Source organism: Oncorhynchus clarkii, chromosome 8 (genome assembly GCF_045791955.1).
Source record: "Oncorhynchus clarkii lewisi isolate Uvic-CL-2024 chromosome 8, UVic_Ocla_1.0, whole genome shotgun sequence".
Taxonomy (NCBI): domain Eukaryota; kingdom Metazoa; phylum Chordata; class Actinopteri; order Salmoniformes; family Salmonidae; genus Oncorhynchus; species Oncorhynchus clarkii.
Window position 1 is genome coordinate 28,960,181 of NC_092154.1, and position 17,140 is coordinate 28,977,320.

General features: G+C 47.2%; 1 protein-coding gene across 2 annotated transcripts in view; it reads right to left on the reverse strand.

The window, feature by feature from the left end:
* Positions 1–17,140, reverse strand: part of LOC139415235 (BRF1 general transcription factor IIIB subunit b) — a 131,077-nt gene that overhangs the window by 88,641 nt on the left and 25,296 nt on the right. For both annotated transcript variants that reach the window (XM_071163165.1, XM_071163167.1), the window contains exons 4-6: positions 14,594–14,767; positions 4,278–4,309; positions 2,228–2,300 (exon numbers count right to left, since the gene is read on the reverse strand). In XM_071163165.1, coding sequence (XP_071019266.1) covers positions 2,228–2,300; positions 4,278–4,309; positions 14,594–14,767 — 279 coding nt within the window. The remainder of the gene's footprint in view (positions 1–2,227; positions 2,301–4,277; positions 4,310–14,593; positions 14,768–17,140) is intronic.

Consider the following 17,140-nt stretch of genomic DNA (forward strand, 5'->3'; position numbering starts at 1 on the left):
GATCAGTTTTGAATTTTCGCCAATATGAATTTATGGACAGGGGGAACATTAGGGTAGCCTAGCCGTTAAGAGCGTTGGGCCAGTAACTGAAAGGCCGCTTATTCGAATCTCTGAGCCGACAAGGTGAAAAATCTTTAGGTGTGCCCTTGAGCAAAGTACAAATTTTTCCAGGTTCGCAGTTGATAATGGCTGACCCTGACCCTGGGATATGCAAGAAACACATTTCCAATTCATGCATATAATACATGTGTGAAATAGGAAATTTATTATTATTATAGATCAGCACTCCTCTGGGTCTGTATTCAAAGAGCATATCAGAGTAGGAGTTCTGCTGATATAGGATCAGTTTTTCCTTTTAGACCATAATGAATAAGATTATATAATTCTTGGAGGGATTTATTTGAGTTTTTTGTTCCTTTTTTGTACTTTTTTTTAACCCCTTTTCCTCCCCAATTTCATGATATCCAATTTGTAGTTACAGTCTTGTCCCATCGCTGTAACCTCCGTACGGACTCGGAAGAGGCAAAGGTCGAGAGCCAAACACGACCCTGCCAAGCCGCAGTGCTTCTTGACACACTTCTCGCTTAACCCGGAAGCCGGCCACACCAATGTGTCGGATGAAACACCGTACCACGGGCGACCATGTCAGCTTTCATGCGCCTGGCCTGCCACAGGAGTCGCTAAAGAGCGATGGGACAAGGACATCCCGGCCGGCCAAACCCTCGCCTAACCCAGACGACAATGTGCGCCGCCTCATGGGTCTCTCGGTCGCGGCTGGCTGCGACACAGCCCGGTATCGACCCCGGATCTGTAGTGACACCGCTAGCACTGCGATGCAGCGCCTTAGACCTCTGCGCCACCCGGGAGGCTCTTCTTGGAGGGATTTTAAGTCTATTAATCCCAGGTTGTGTACTTGGATGATTACCTCGTTTACTCTCTGTACCCCTCTCATTACATTAGTCAGATGAGAACGAAGCAGAGATGTTGATCTTTTACGGGAGGGGATGGGAGGCGGGCATAAAATGACTGCATAGCAAGTCGTCAAAACACTTGAAAGGTATGGGGACACAGTGCCCCCACTGGTCAAATTGCAAAATGAGGTACAGCACTTGTCTTCACAATGTGTATGCTATTCAAATGGAAAAGTCTTAAGAGAGATCCTTGGGACGTCCAACTCTTGACTTCACCCCAATGAAGTTGACATTTAAAATGGTTAGGGTTCAGGGTAGGGATGTCCCAAGGGTGCAACGGCTGCTGGCATATGTAAAAGTGCAAACACTCATATGGTCTGCATATTTCTTGGCAGGGTGATTACAAAGACGGTACCGTATGAAGATAGGCAGAAACTGCTTCGCCAATAGAAATCCCCGATCACACTTGACATTGGCAAGCTAAGCTCATGCGCAGAAACACTTTATCGGGTAAAACGGTCGTCTCGTGCCGAACTGCGCATGTGCAGACCGGCAAATCAAACACACTCCTATATAAAGTTGTTTTTGACTAAAAAGTTTGTGACAAAATGAAGTTAGAGTAATAACATGTTCATCCTACTTGAATCTAGGTTGTGCCTTTTAGATTTCGAGAAACAGCTATGGAAGAATTTTTCACTTCTCTCCTTGACTTCTCATACCCCAAACCCCGGCCTGGTCTTCTTGGTCTGCTTCGTAAGCGTTCCCGGAAGTCTCTTGATGTTGGGCCTCGGGGTTTAGAAACTCTGTGGTGATTCACTGTGATGTGTCCCATCCTTCAATAGTTTTTCCCTTTCTAGAAGATGACTCATCTATCTGTTATCCAGTCTTCCATCAGTGGCCATAATTGAAATGAACTAAATATGGAAGGTATTGTTGGTCACTTAAAGTGTAGGGACATAAAATAGCCTTTTAGCTTTCAGATGGTTTGTTAAAGAAAGAAAGAAAACAATGAGTGAGATACATTTACAATCAGCAAGGATTGGATAGCTGTAACAAACAAGCCAAAGTTCCACCCAGCCTATCAGCAGTGAAGCAAGTACCATATTGCTTATACCTATCCAATCCCTTTCAGATCTGACCAAGTACTCACTGGCCAGGTTGGAGGGCTATGGATCGATTTTGGAATTCAGCCCTTGAGCTAAAATAAGGAGTAAGGTGACGTTGCCCCTAGACAATGATCTTGGGTCAGTTTTAAATTTTCCCCACTAATGGTTAAGGCTAGGATAGTGGAAGTGGAAGCTGATCCTAGATCTTACCTATTGCTGGGGAGTTGATGCAGAGCTCTCGAGCCAGCAGGAGGAAGGTCTTCCCTAGGATGTACACGTTCACCTGTAAAGCGGAGGAGAGTTGGGCTCTGTTCCAAAACTTTAAGAACGCATCTTTCCTGCCTGCCTACCTTGAAATTCCTGATCGGATTGGTGAAAGCCATGTTATTTAACTGTTTCCCACACCTGTCAATTTGTGTTAGATCTGTTATTACATCAATGAAAGAATGCACATCCTTCCCGCCTCCCGTCCTTGAAGAAATCCCTGATCTGACGTGGCTGGATTGGTGAAAGCTATGTGTTAGAACCGTTGCTTAGACCTATCGATTTGTGCTAGATCAGTGATTATGTCAAGGAACGGAGGAAGGAAGGCTGTTTTTAAGGTATTCAAACAAGGCCTTGGCCCCTGTTCCAAAACTTTAGAAACATATCCTTCCTTCCTTGAGGTAATTAATTATCTGTACCTACATGGGTAGATAAGTGAAGGCAATGTTTCCAATTACTTTGTCCAATCAAACCTAGGCAGATCAGTGATTTCTTCAAGGAAGGAAGATTGCTTTGCTGTCAGCTAATTATCATTTAAAGCTTAATAGTTGCAGTCATATGAAAGTTAATTCAATTTCAAAGCAGCACAATTGAGGAATTGTATATGGAACTGGAGTAGGTAGAGAAAGTATGTTTATATTGTGTTCATAGATGTAAAGTGTGTAGGGGGGTGAAGAGCACATTACTCAAAACCCTTCCACCCTGTGCCTTAGCCCCCAGTGTCATGAGAAGTTGCCCCAACTCTGTACATACTGATCTAAGGTCAATTTTGTATTCCCCGGCTAATGGTTAAGGTTAGGCTATGGGGTGCATCATCCTGGTCCCAGATCAGTGTCTATGGGCGACTTAGGACCCACTCGAGGGACCAGGGCCACATAGCACTTAGGATTCCGTAGCCTGGTCTTAAATCGGTTTGTGCTTTCTTGTAAAGTCATATGGTTGTTGTTTGGCATCAATGACATGAAAGCCACTATTGGAGTGGGCTATATAGCACAAACAGATCTGGGACCAGGCTAAGGATTCAGTGCATTGGTGGCATATTTCTGGAGAGGCTCCACCATGGCCTGACCACGGCCTTCCAATACCAAACAGGGGTGAGTCTAGGGTGGGGGCCGTGCTCCCAGGACAGCTGGCCTGGACTGGGGGTAAAAATATTGCACTGCGCCAGCTGTGTCGGACAGAAACGCTTCCCCCAGGGACCCAACAACTGAACATTAAATTCCCTGCATTGAATTGACATACTCTCTGTCCTCTAGTGGCTAGATACCCCATGGGAGATTAGGACTTTGTTCTTCATACATTTAATGATGTTTTGGGAGGTTTTACTATGTGAGGAGCTGAAATGAAAATGGTTTGGTTATGACGGATCTGAGATTTAAAATGTCCTTAATCTGAATATCACTTGGTTTTTCATTTTTGGTAGGAAGTTCAGTTGTTTAATTTGGTGGTCAGCTGACTTGCTTGTGTCACACAGACCACATCATTCATTGTGATGAGGCTATACCCAATGGCATTAGTATGTGGATATCACATATCGCCTGGGGCCGTATGTTTTAAGCATCTCAGGCTAGGAGTGCTGATCTAGGATCAGCCCCCCCCGCCCATGCAATCTTATTTACTGTAATCTAAAAGGCTAAATGGATCCTAAATCAGCACTCCTGCTCTGAGACACGTCGTACATACGGCCCCCTCAAATACTTGAGAGCAGTGCATGATTTAGTCTGTGCTGTACAATGGATCCAATGGAGTAGATACTTTATCACTAGTTAAAGGCAACCTTTACCTTACTTCCCTGAATGGTTGTCCTCACAATGTGTACACTCGAGCACTACCCCTTATGGATTTAAAAGAAATAGACTGGTGCCAATAATAAGGTGGGAACTCCCTCCAGCCATGCTTTCACCAATCCAATGCTTTTAAATGCATGAGGAGTGAAGTGCACACATCTGGAGAAGGGTAGAGAATCGTAATGGACGAAGACAGAGACTAAACGTACCTGTAGGAGATCACTCAGGTCCAGAAGCATGTCTGAAGAGGGAAGGAGTGTTAAGGAAGGAAAGGTGACAGCAACCAGGGCTTTACCGCAAAGAACAGAGATACACCATGGTTGTGTTCAGTAGGCACTAAACAGAAAGTAAATGGTCTGAAACTGCAGGGTACTATATGAACTCAGTTGCATGACCCATTTCTCAATGGGTTCAGCACTTACAAATACTGTTCAAAGCAAAGTATACAACATTATTACAAGCCAAAGGCTATTTTAATTATTTATGTTTTTTGCCGAAATGGCCCAAATCGATCTCGTGCCGCGAGCCGTCTCTCATGGCACGGAGAGACGGCTGACAGGAGGGAATAGACCCCACTGGGACAGTCATGGGGTAGCTTCCTATTTCTGTAGTTTCCCAGGCTTCGCAGTATGTTGGAAACACCCGCTTTAGCTACAGAAAGTCAACATACGAGAATACCCCCAGAGTCTGCGAGAGCGGGGGCGGAAGATGACTCATCGGCTGACAACATGGTAACGACTGGACCGGAAACGACTACGAGTAATGAGAGCACAGCACAAGAGAACACCACAGCAACTGTCACAAGTTCTGCTGCAACAGCGGGCCACAAACAGATGCAGGTATGTGTCTGTGGTTGGAGGAAAGTTACATCACACCATGGGTTGAGGATCCACCAGGGGAAGAAGGGGTGTTTGGGTAAAGAGAGACAGAGGCCTCGCATTGATTACTTTCTGCGAAAGCGATCAAATCAGTCGAATGAAGCACAGCAACTGGACGCAAACCATAGTTTGCAGTGCATCAGTACCACTGTCATGGAGGACGTAAACTCAAGCACCGAAGTAACAACTGAGGTGGAACCAACAACCGGAGTGGAACTCACCGAGCCTCCCAGACCTGCAGTCGAGAGGAGACTACCAGGGCACAGGCCGTATGTGAAGTGGCCTGGCGCCAGTGACAAGAAGTTGTGGGAAACAGTGAATACTGACCTTACCTTGACCCTCGAGAAACTTCGAGGCACAGTGGAGAAGAAGTTGGAGAGGATGGGGGACATTATCTATGAGTACGGGACAGAAAGATTTGGAGTGGAAGAGGCAAAAGGCGGGAGAAAGGTTCCAACCCCACCAGTTTCCAGGAGGCAACAAGAAATCAAGCGCCTCGTTCAAGAAAGGCGACAGCTTAAGAAACAGTGGAAGAAGGCCTCGGAAGTGGAAAAGGAGGGCATAGAGGCACTTCAGGCTGATATCAAAACCCGGTTGGCATCCCTCCGCAGAGCAGAGAACCTACGGAAACGCAGAAGGAAGAAAGAACAAACTAGAACTCGATTCTATAAAGATCCCTTCAAGTTCCTTAAAAGTCTCTTCACGAAGGAAAAAAGTGGAGCTCTAAAAACAACAAAGAAAGACAGAGGAGCACCTGAGAACAACAAACTTTGACTCAAAGCGACATGAACATCTGGCCATCCTATCAGATATCCCACCCATTGAACCCCCGGAACATCATATTGAGACCAGCCCTCCGACATGGAAAGAGGTGGAAAACACAGTTTGACGGGCAAGAACAGCATCAGCCCCGGGGCCAAATGGAGTCCCGTACAAAGTGTATAAGAACGCACCAGACGTCCTGAGGTTCCTCTGGAGGCTTATGAGAACAGCTTGGAAAAATAAGATAATACCCAAAGTGTGGCGTAGGGCAGGTGGGGTCCTGATCCCTAAGGAGAAGTATGCAGTGAACATCAGCCAATTCCGCCCAATCTCCTTACTGAATGTCGAGGGTAAAATCTTCTTTAGGGTCATTGCCCAGAGGATGGCCGAGTACCTGCAAAGGAATGCGTACGTCGATACATCTGTACAGAAGGCAGGAATATCAGGGTTCTCTGGCTGCTTGGAACATTCCAGCATGATCTGGCACCAGATCCAAATGGCCAAGGTGGAAAAAAGGGACCTCCATGTAGTCTTTCTCAACCTCGCCAATGCATTTGGCTCTGTGCCCCATGAACTCCTGTGGTCTGCCTTCAGATTTTTCCACATACCGGACACCATCACAACCCTGGTGAAGTCGTACTTCCAGGATCTGCAGTTCTGCTTCACCACCTCAGAGTTCACCACCTCATGGCAGTGCCTGAATGTAGGTATAATGGCGGGATGTACCATTTCTCCGTTGGCATTCATAATGGCAATGGAGGTTATCATCAGATCCTCAAAATGGGTTGCTGGTGGACAGCGAGTCGACTCTGGTTTCCGCCTCCCTCCACTCAGAGCCTACATGGACGACATTACAACATTGACCACCACTGTCCCATGCACCAGGAGACTGCTCAGAAAACTTGAGGAGAACATCAGCTGGGCCCGTATGAAGATTAAACCATCCAAGTCACGCAGCATCTCGATTGTGAAGGGAGTACTCTCTGACCTGAAATTCTTCATCGGAGATGACCAAATCCCAACAGTGTCTGAGCAGCCGGTAAAAAGCCTTGGAAGGTGGTATGATGCAAGCCTGAAGGACAAAGACCAGGTGCAACAGCTGCGCAAAGACATCAGTAGTAGCCTACAGTCCATCGACAACACCCAGCTACCTGGAAAGTTAAAGGCCTGGTGTCTGCAGCTTGGTCTCCTACCCCGGGTGTTGTGGCCCTTAGCAGTGTATGAGGTTCCAATCTCAACAGTGGAGAAGATGGAAAGAGGAGTCACAGGCTACTTAAAGAAGTGGCTCGGAGTTCCACGATGCCTTACCACCATAGGCCTCTATGGAGATGGTGTCCTCAAGCTGCCCCTCACCAGTCTAACAGAGGAATTCAAGTGTTCAAAAACCAGGCTCCAGATGACACTGAATGAATCTCGAGACCCAGTGGTGAGCAACAACGCGCCGACCTTGGCAACTGGGCGCAAATGGAGGCCAGGAAAAGCAGTCCAGGAGGCAACAGCAGCCCTCAGACATGCTGACATTGTGGGTCATGCTCAGCAAGGGAGAGGAGGCCTTGGGCTAACTAGCCGTGCTGCTTGGAGTAAGGCCACTGCACCAGAGCGGCGGAAGATGGTAGTGCAGGAAGTACGCCATCAGGAGGAGGCTGCAAGGTGGGCCAAGGCAGTCTCTCTTTCCAAACAAGGACAGTGGACTCGATGGGACAGTGTGGAGAATAGGAAAATCAGCTGGAAGGATCTGTGGGCCATGGAAGCGAGGCGGTTGAGCTTCTCCATCAGAGCAACATATGACGTCCTTCCAACTCCAGTTAATCTTCACCAATGGTATGGTGAAGATCCGGACTGTGCCCTCTGTTCCATGCCAGCCAACCTCAGGCACATTCTCACAGGGTGTAAAACAAGCCTCACTCAAGGACGCTACACTTGGCGTCACAACCAAGTCCTTAAAAACCTTGCGTCCGCCCTGGAGGACAAGTGAGCTGCCACCAACTCCCTACCACCCCCAGCAGCATCACGCCCCTTACGGACAAACTTTGTCCGCGAAGGGGCTAAACCACCGAAGCGCGGCTCGACACCATTAGAGCGAGACCAGCTGCGCTTGGCCTGCGACTGGAAAATGCTAGCTGACATTGGCCGGCAACTTGTGTTTCCTCCGGAGATCGCAACCACCACCCTAAGACCTGACATGGTGCTCTGGTCCCGTTCACTCAAGAAGGTCTTCATCATTGAGCTCACAGTACCCTGGGAGGACTCAGTAGATGAGGCTTATGAGCGAAAGCATCTGCGCTATGCCGATCTAGCTGCCGAAGCACGGCATCATGGCTGGAACACAGAAGTCCGACCAGTGGAGGTGGGCTGCAGAGGTTTTGTGGCAACATCTACAACCAGACTGCTTAGAGACCTTGAAATTAAGGGCCAGAGCCAGCGTTCGGCAATCAAAGCTGTATCGGAGGCGGCAGAAGGCAGCAGTCAGTGGCTCTGGATGAAGAGGAAAGACCCGAGCTGGGCCCCGAAGTGAGAGGGCCAGGAGGTATGCGGTCAACAATGCTTGACTCAGGGAGGAGGATGCCCCTGCCATGCATAGTCCCATGGGATGTTGGCTATCATCAACAAGGCAACTCCTATGACTAATTGGGAATGGGACGCAAGCGTTGGATTGATCACCCTGTCGCTGGCCGCCTTTGGGGAGGGTGTATAGTGTGAAAGGCCGAAACACCCTAGGAACCAAAGGTACACTACTGATGATGCGCTCCCCAAATTTCACCAGGCTCACTGTTCATTAACTCTTGGAAGTGCTTGCACAAAGGATAGTAACATCTCATCCTGTGTTCTTGGAATCTAAGAATGACCTAAAAAATGTATTCTTAATAATGCTAATAAGTAAGAGGTGCAATGTACTTTTCCATCAACAAAACTGAGAAAACAAATTCTAAAAAGAGAATGCCGTCCTTTCAAACTGAAAATAATGTAAAAACATTAAATCCGGTGTTCAAGACAAGTAAGTAAGTCTAGGGCCTTAGAATTGTGCACTAGGTTTGTTTTTTGCCAATTACTACGGTGAGTGAGACGGTGCATACGTTGATGCCGGGGTCTTTCTGCAGTCAAGCATCGGGTGACTCAAACTCCCCTGATGCTTGGCCCCTTCGGCAGCCGATGCGCGGCTAAATATAGAACTGGTCCCGCAGTGCCTCAGCTCCGCCCTAGCAACCTGCAGACGAGTTCACCTAGAGACGGGACAGAGGGAGCGAAGTGGATTGACTCGGGAAGACTGCCGGCTGAAGCTCACCTCACAACGTGGTGAATGGACGGAAGTGTGCAAGCACACACAGACACACACACAGACTGGAACATACATTCCTAATTGGAAGACAAACACACACCTGGAACACAAACACATTATAAATGACTACATACTTAGCGTACACGACTACTATACACATTGCAAACTTCACAGCCATTCACACACCTGACCAACCTCTTATTTACCATTACAAACAACACCCGAAAAACACGCGCGCACACACACTAACCAACACACACTGGATAGGCTACATTGAAAACAATCGACTGCCAGTTGAAAACACATACTTCCCTTCCGCCCTCTGATGTACACACACGCTCGTACCTGAGCAACACACACACGGACACACAGACCCCTGAGGTGACACACACATAGCAGGTGTGGCCGGTGGAGAGATTATAGGGTCCATTAATCTCAGCGGGGTGAGATTAGCTAAGTGCCACAGAAAGGGAAAGGATAATCTGATAGTTCCGCCGCCATTCGACAGATAATGCAGACCGTCGCTAAACCTCACACACTAGGGATGTGTTCCAAATGGCATCCTATCCCTACATAGTGCACTACTTCTGACCAGGGCACCCTATTCCCTAGATAGCCCTATGGGCCTTGGTAAAAAGTAGTGCAGGTACTTATATTTTCCTACTAGCACTGATAACTACTTTGTTGACGGAAAATGTACTTGCTATCTTAAGATGAATGCACTAATGCAGGGGTGTTTAACTAATTTAACTAAATTCGGTCTTCAATGAGTTCCAGAGGGAAAATGTGCTTTATTTCTTTGCTGTCAAAATTTGCTAAAATATTTTCCTCTTTCCATCATTTATGGAATGTTTTATGCTCCCTGACTGCCACTGACACGGCCTGCAACGAAAACATGCGGCCTCTCCTTCACTGCAGCCGAGGTGAGTAAAACATTTAAACGTGTTAACCCTTGCAAGGCTGCAGGCCCAGACGGCATCCCCAGCCTCAGAGCATGTGCAGACCAGCTGGCCGGTGTGTTTACGGACATATTCAATCAATCCCTATACCAGTCTGCTGTTCCCACATGCTTCAAGAGGGCCACCATTGTTCCTGTTCCCAAGAAAGCTAAGGTAACTGAGCTAAACGACTACCGCCCCGTAGCACTCACATCCGTCATCATGAAGTGCTTTGAGAGACTAGTCAAGGACCATATCACCTCCACCCTACCTGACACCCTAGACCCACTCCAATTTGCTTACCGCCCAAATAGGTCCACAGACGATGCAATCTCAACCACACTGCACACTACCCTAACCCATCTGGACAAGAGGAATACCTATGTGAGAATGCTGTTCATCGACTACAGCTCGGCATTCAACACCATAGTACCCTCCAAGCTCGTCATCAAGCTCGAGACCCTGGGTCTCGACCCCGCCGTGTGCAACTGGGTACTGGACTTCCTGACGGGCCGCCCCCAGGTGGTGAGGGTAGGCAACAACATCTCCTCCCCGCTGATCCTCAACACTGGGGCCCCACAAGGGTGCGTTCTGAGCCCTCTCCTGTACTCCCTGTTCACCCACGACTGCGTGGCCACGCACGCCTCCAACTCAATCATCAAGTTTGCGGACGACACAACAGTGGTAGGCTTGATTACCAACAACGACGAGACGGCCTACAGGGAGGAGGTGAGGGCCCTCGGAGTGTGGTGTCAGGAAAATAACCTCACACTCAACGTCAACAAAACTAAGGAGATGATTGTGGACTTCAGGAAACAGCAGAGGGAACACCCCCCGATCCACATCGATGGAACAGTAGTGGAGAGGGTAGCAAGTTTTAAGTTCCTCGGCATACACATCACAGACAAACTGAATTGGTCCACTCACACAGACAGCATCGTGAAGAAGGCGCAGCAGCGCCTCTTCAACCTCAGGAGGCTGAAGAAATTTGGCTTGTCACCAAAAGCACTCACAAACTTCTACAGATGCACAATTGAGAGCATCCTGTCGGGCTGTATCACCGCCTGGTACGGCAACTGCTCCGCCCTCAACCGTAAGGCTCTCCAGAGGGTAGTGAGGTCTGCACAACGCATCACCGGGGGCAAACTACCTGCCCTCCAGGACACCTACACCAACCGATGTTACAGGAAGGCCATAAAGATCATCAAGGACATCAACCACCCGAGCCACTGCCTGTTCACCCCGCTATCATCCAGAAGGCGAGGTCAGTACAGGTGCATCAAAGCTGGGACCGAGAGACTGAAAAACAGCTTCTATCTCAAGGCCATCAGACTGTTAAACAGCCACCACTAACATTGTGTGGCTGCTGCCAACACACTGACAATGACACTGACTCACTCCAGCCACTTTAATAATGGGAATTGATAGGAAATGATGTAAATATATCACTAGCCACTTTAAACAACGCTACCTTATATAATGTTACTTACCCTACATCTCATATGCATACGTATATACTGTACTCTATATCATCGACTGCATCCTTATGTAATAAATACATGTATCACTAGCCACTTTAACTATGCCACTTTGTTTACATACTCATCTCATATGTATATACTGTACTCGATATCATCTACTGTATCTTGCCTATGCTGCTCTGTACCATCACTCATTCATATATCCTTATGTACATATTCTTTATCCCCTTACACTGTGTATAAGACAGTAGTTTTGGAATTGTTAGTTAGATTACTTGTTGGTTATTACTGCATTGTCGGAACTAGAAGCACAAGCATTTCGCTACACTCGCATTAACATCTGCTAACCATGTGTATGTGACAAATAAAATTTGATTTGATTTGATTTGATTTGAATGTAGGTCCATTGACTGTGCATAGTGGTTATTAGCGAGCTGGACAGAAGAAACTGTTTGACACCTGCACTAATGTAAGTTACGATGGAGAATAGTGTCTGCTAAATTACCAACATGTATATAGGGATTAGGGTGCCATTTGAGATGCAGTCAATCACTCACAAGTAGGGGGTTCCCCTGCCAGTATCATAGTACTGTCAGTTGCCCATAGCTCGCTTTCAAAGAGGGTCAGACAGGCGTGGGGCAATGTTTTTACACTTTGGGTTAGTGATAAAATAGTTTTGGCGTTAAAAATAACAGCGACGAGATGTGTATTTGTTCCCAGAAAGCATTAACGAAAACGCTAATTTCCGAAGTGGTCCACGAGAAAAAAACCTAGGAATTGTACCTTGTATTGATAGTTCTTCTCCAATGGACTATTTGGGTAGTTCGAATCCACTGAGGATTTGAATAGCAATATCAAGGAGAGTGATAGGTTAGACAGTCCTGTATAACGCATTCGCCTTTGGGCGAGTGGTGTTAATGTTACTGGATGAATCCATGTAGATAAGGCTAGACAGTTCCCTTCAACGGTTGCTTGTGTGTATTATAGTCTAGTAAAAGGGTGTGGTTGTGTGTAAATCAATAGGATTGAATGAAGCCCCTGAGGACCTGTATCTTTCTATCTGAGTCCCCTGTGACTAACCGGAGGAGCCCAACCCAAACCCGACCTAACCCCCAAGGAAAGAGAGGTGCACCCTTCTCCCAGCAACGCCACAATACACAGACAACTGCTGAGATTCTCTGGTGTTACACAAACACATTTCTCTTTAGTACAGGCCTTGAACGTTACAGTGGTACAGAACCCGGGTTGGACTGCTGAAGTGACAAATGAAGACTTAGTATCACTACTGTGAACATAACACCAGCAGTGATGTGGTGGTGCTATACCCTGAAGCAGGACACAGCGACCTGAGAGGGATGGCTAGAGGTAGGCCAGATACAAGCATCATCAAGTCACTGTAAGATACAGTAATTCCTTTCTCCCCATCACTTAACCATATGTGGTCATAGAATAGAATCTACAACGTATATGGTCCTCCCCTTGTTATTCTAAAAGAGTCCATGCAAACACACATATGAAGAAAACGCTGGTCAATGGTCAATAAGAAGACTTTCACGTTACTTTGCAAAAGGTACTACTGAGCACGACCAGGGTGAGTAGAATCTCTGCCCAATCAGTGCGACCTTAATCAATTCACTTCCATGGGAGGAAGAAAAACAGCAGTGCTCCAGACCTTCAGGCTTATATTTGAATATCCTTGATGTAGATCAGTCATGGCTGGTGACACTTTAAATGGGAAGGACAGGCTCATAGTAATGGCTGGAACGGAGTTAATGGAATGGTCTCAAACACATCAAACACCTGGTTTCCATGTGTCTGATTCCATTCCATTCACTCCATTCATTAATATGAGCCGTGCTCCCCTCACCAGCCTCCTCTGATGTAGAATTACTTATGGTGGTCGTGTGGCGCTGGGTCCAATTCCGCTGGGGCCACAACTCAAAATGCATCCACACAAGTCACAAGTCACAAGTCACTTTGGATAAAAATGTCTGCCAAATGGCATATATTATATTATTATATATTATTCCTCACACAGACAAGATGGCCTCCCTTTATGACAACAGCTTCACCAAACTTACACCTTTGTTTGCTTTACACTCGTCCACACTGTCGCACCTGAGGAAAACATTTGTTGTTCCACTCTCCACCGTTTAACAGCAATAACTAAAACGCTGATGACATCCTCAAGGTTGTGGAACTATAATGGCTCTTACGGGAAGAGGTGGGAGGGCAGGAGTGGCGCTTCCTCAACGCGACACCAACAGAAAGCAGATGAGCTTCCTCAAAAGACCAATTAGTGAAAAAAGATCAGAATGCGGGCTGTCTGTGTAAACGCAGCCTATGTGATTTATAATCTGGAGTAGGGTGATGTTGCCCCTAGTAGACACTGATATTGGGTCAGTTTTGCATTTCCTCCACTAATGGTTAAGATTATAATTGGGAGAGGGGAAGCTTATAATGCATTCTGATCACTGAGCGGTTTGATCTGGACGCTGCGGTAAACATTCCAGCTCTTCTGCGGCCTTGGAATTGGGAGGTGTGTCGTTGGACCTGATCGGAAAATAATGGGTCTCTGAGAGATGGGTGTGTGTAGAAGCACGTGCTGAGCATCCATCCACAATAACTCACAAACACACCCTCTCTATTACACACATGGATGCACAAACACATCCACAAATACACACATACACAATAACACACACAGACAATTCGTCACAAATACAATCATTCTCCCTTTCTCTAATCTCCCCTGGGCAGATTCTGTGTGTAGACCGAAGAATCTGCCGGGACTAAATGAGATGCGAGAGATAACGAACAGCCTTACTTCTGGTTTTTGTCACTGGTTATTTTGATATATCTGGATCGGGCGAAGGCGGTGCTTCACCTCGAGTGCTTCGCGCATGTACCCAAAGTAGTTTCCTTTAGCGAGGGTGGAAACTTTGTTTTTGTAAGAACACATATGAACACAGTTAATCATGCAGCTGACCAAAGATTGTACTTCGGGGTTAACAGAGATTACCCTTTCTTTCACAAATACAGTACTCAAACACACACACACACACGTTAATCTGTAACCATTGATATGCCTTGGAAACACCGTCACCCCAACCCCCCATGTTCAAATACAATCTCCCCCTTTGGTCCCCTTTAGGGCAGCAGGGGGTGTGGTCCCAGTCCCAAGGATACGGGGCGTGCCCTCAGTCCGGCAGACCAAGTAGAGGCAGGCGGCAATGACGTGCGCCATCTTGCGTCCGCGCGTCAGGTGCTTGCTCACCACCATCTTAAAGAAGTTGAAGGCAGTGTCCAAGCAGTGCTGGTTGAGCTGCAGCTGGCTGCCCAGGTTGTGGATCTGCCGCTTTCCTGTGGACCGAAACACAAACACACACACACACACACACACACGTTAGGGTAAATAGTTACACACACATTGGTAGGCGTAACTTACACACACACACACAAACATAGACGCATATGCACAGACATGGATAAATAGTACACCCACACACACTAGACTACTAGTGTTTTGGGTTGCCAGCAGCGGTGATGTCATGAGCGCGAGAGCGGGGCAGACAGGCCTAGTTAATAGGGCCTGACAAACCGCCCCAGTGCTTCTCCCAGGCAGAGAGAGAGACAGACAGCTGTGTACTTACCAGAGAGAAGCCATCTGCAGAACAGCCTCACACAAGCACACACGTATGCTTGCAAACACATACACACTCACAGACACACACAGACACACACGCAAATAAGCAAAATTCATGAACACACAGATGGTAATACAGAACACACACACTGTATACAGCAACTCTAGTCCAAACACAAACATAAAAATTTTTAAAAATATGCATGTTCAGTTCCATTCCCCGTAGTAGGATATATTTGTGTTAGGCTATCAATAAACCCATCTCAATTGACATTAACATCTCCCTCAAGACCAAGGTGCTGATTGTGGACTACAGGAAACAGGGACGGGTGAACACCCCCAACATTCACAAGGCCGCAGGGCCAGACAGATTACCAGGACGTGTACTCTGAGCATGCGCTGACCAACTAGCAAGTGTCTTCACAGACATTTTGAAACTCTCCCTGTCCAAGTTTGAAATACCAACATGTTTTAAGCAGACCACCATAGTGCCCAAGAACACTAAGGTAACCTGCCTAAATGACTACCGAACCGTAGTACTCACGTCTGTTGCCATGAAGTGGTTTGAAAGGCTGGTCATGCCTCACATCAACACCATCATCCCAGAAACCCTAGACCCACTCCAATTTGCATACCGACCCAACAGATCCACAGATGATGCAGTCTCTATTGCACTCCACACTACCCTATCCCACCTGGACAAAAGGAACACCTATGTGAGAATGCTATTCATTGACTACAGCTAAGCGGTCAACACCATAGTGCCCTCAAAGCTCATCAATAAGCTAAGGACCCTGGAACTAAACACCTCCCTCTGCAACTGGATCCTGGACATCCTGACGGGCCGCCCCCATGTGGTAAGGGTAGGTAACAACACATCCGCCACGCTGATCCTCAACACAGAGGCAGACGCAACACAGACGCCAGGCATGACTCCAACACCATTATTAAGTTTGCAGATGGCACAACAGTGATAGGCCTGCTCACCAACAACAACGAGACAGCCTATAGAGAGGAGGTCAGAGACCTGGCCATGTGGTGCCAGGACAACAACCTCTCCCTCAATGTGATCAAGACAAAGGAGATGATTGTGGAATACAGGATAAAGAGGACCGAGCACACCCCCATTCTCATCAACGGTGCTGCAGTGGAGCAGGTTGAGAGCTTCAAGTTCCTTGGTGTCCACATCACCAACAAACTAACATGATCCAGACACACAATGACAGTCGTGAAGCGGGCACAACAAAACCTATTCCCCCTCAGGAGACTGAAAAGATTTAGCATGGGTCCTCAGATCCTCAAAAGGTTGTATAGCTGCACCATCGAGAGCATCACTGCCTGGTATGGCAACTGCTCAGCCTCCGACCACAAGAAACTACAGAGGGTAGTGCAAACGGCCCAGTACATCACTGGGGCCAAGCTTCCTGCTATCCAGGACCTCTATACCAGGAAGTGTCAGAGGGCCCTAAAAATTGTCAAAGACTCCAGCCACCCTAGTCATAGACTGCTCTCTCTGCTACCACACGGCAAGCGGTACCGGAGTGCCAAGTCTAGGTCCAAGAGGCTTCTAAACAGCTTCTACCCCCAATCCATTAGACTTCTGAACATCTAGTCCTGAACACCCCCCCCCCCCCCCCCCCCCCACACACACCACTACCACTCTCTGTTGTCATCTATGCATAGTCACTTTAATTAACTCTACCTAAATGTACATACTACCTCAACTAACCAATGCCCCCGCACATTGACTCTGTACCGGCACCCCCCTGTATTGTTTTTTTTTTTTACTGCTGCTCTTTAGTTACTTTTATCTCTTATTCTTATCTGTATTTTTTGAAACTGCACTGTCGGTTATAGGGGCTCGTAAGTAAGCATTTCACTGTAAGGTTGTACCTGTTGTATTCAGCGCATGTGACTAATAACATTTGATTTGATCCACATTGACGGGGCAGCAGCGGAGAGGGTCAAGTGCTTCAAATTCCTCTGTGTCCATATACCTGAGGACTTAACATGGTCCTCTCATCCCTCAGATCCTTAACAACTTTTACAGCTGCACCATCGAGAGCATACTGACTGGTTGTATCACCATC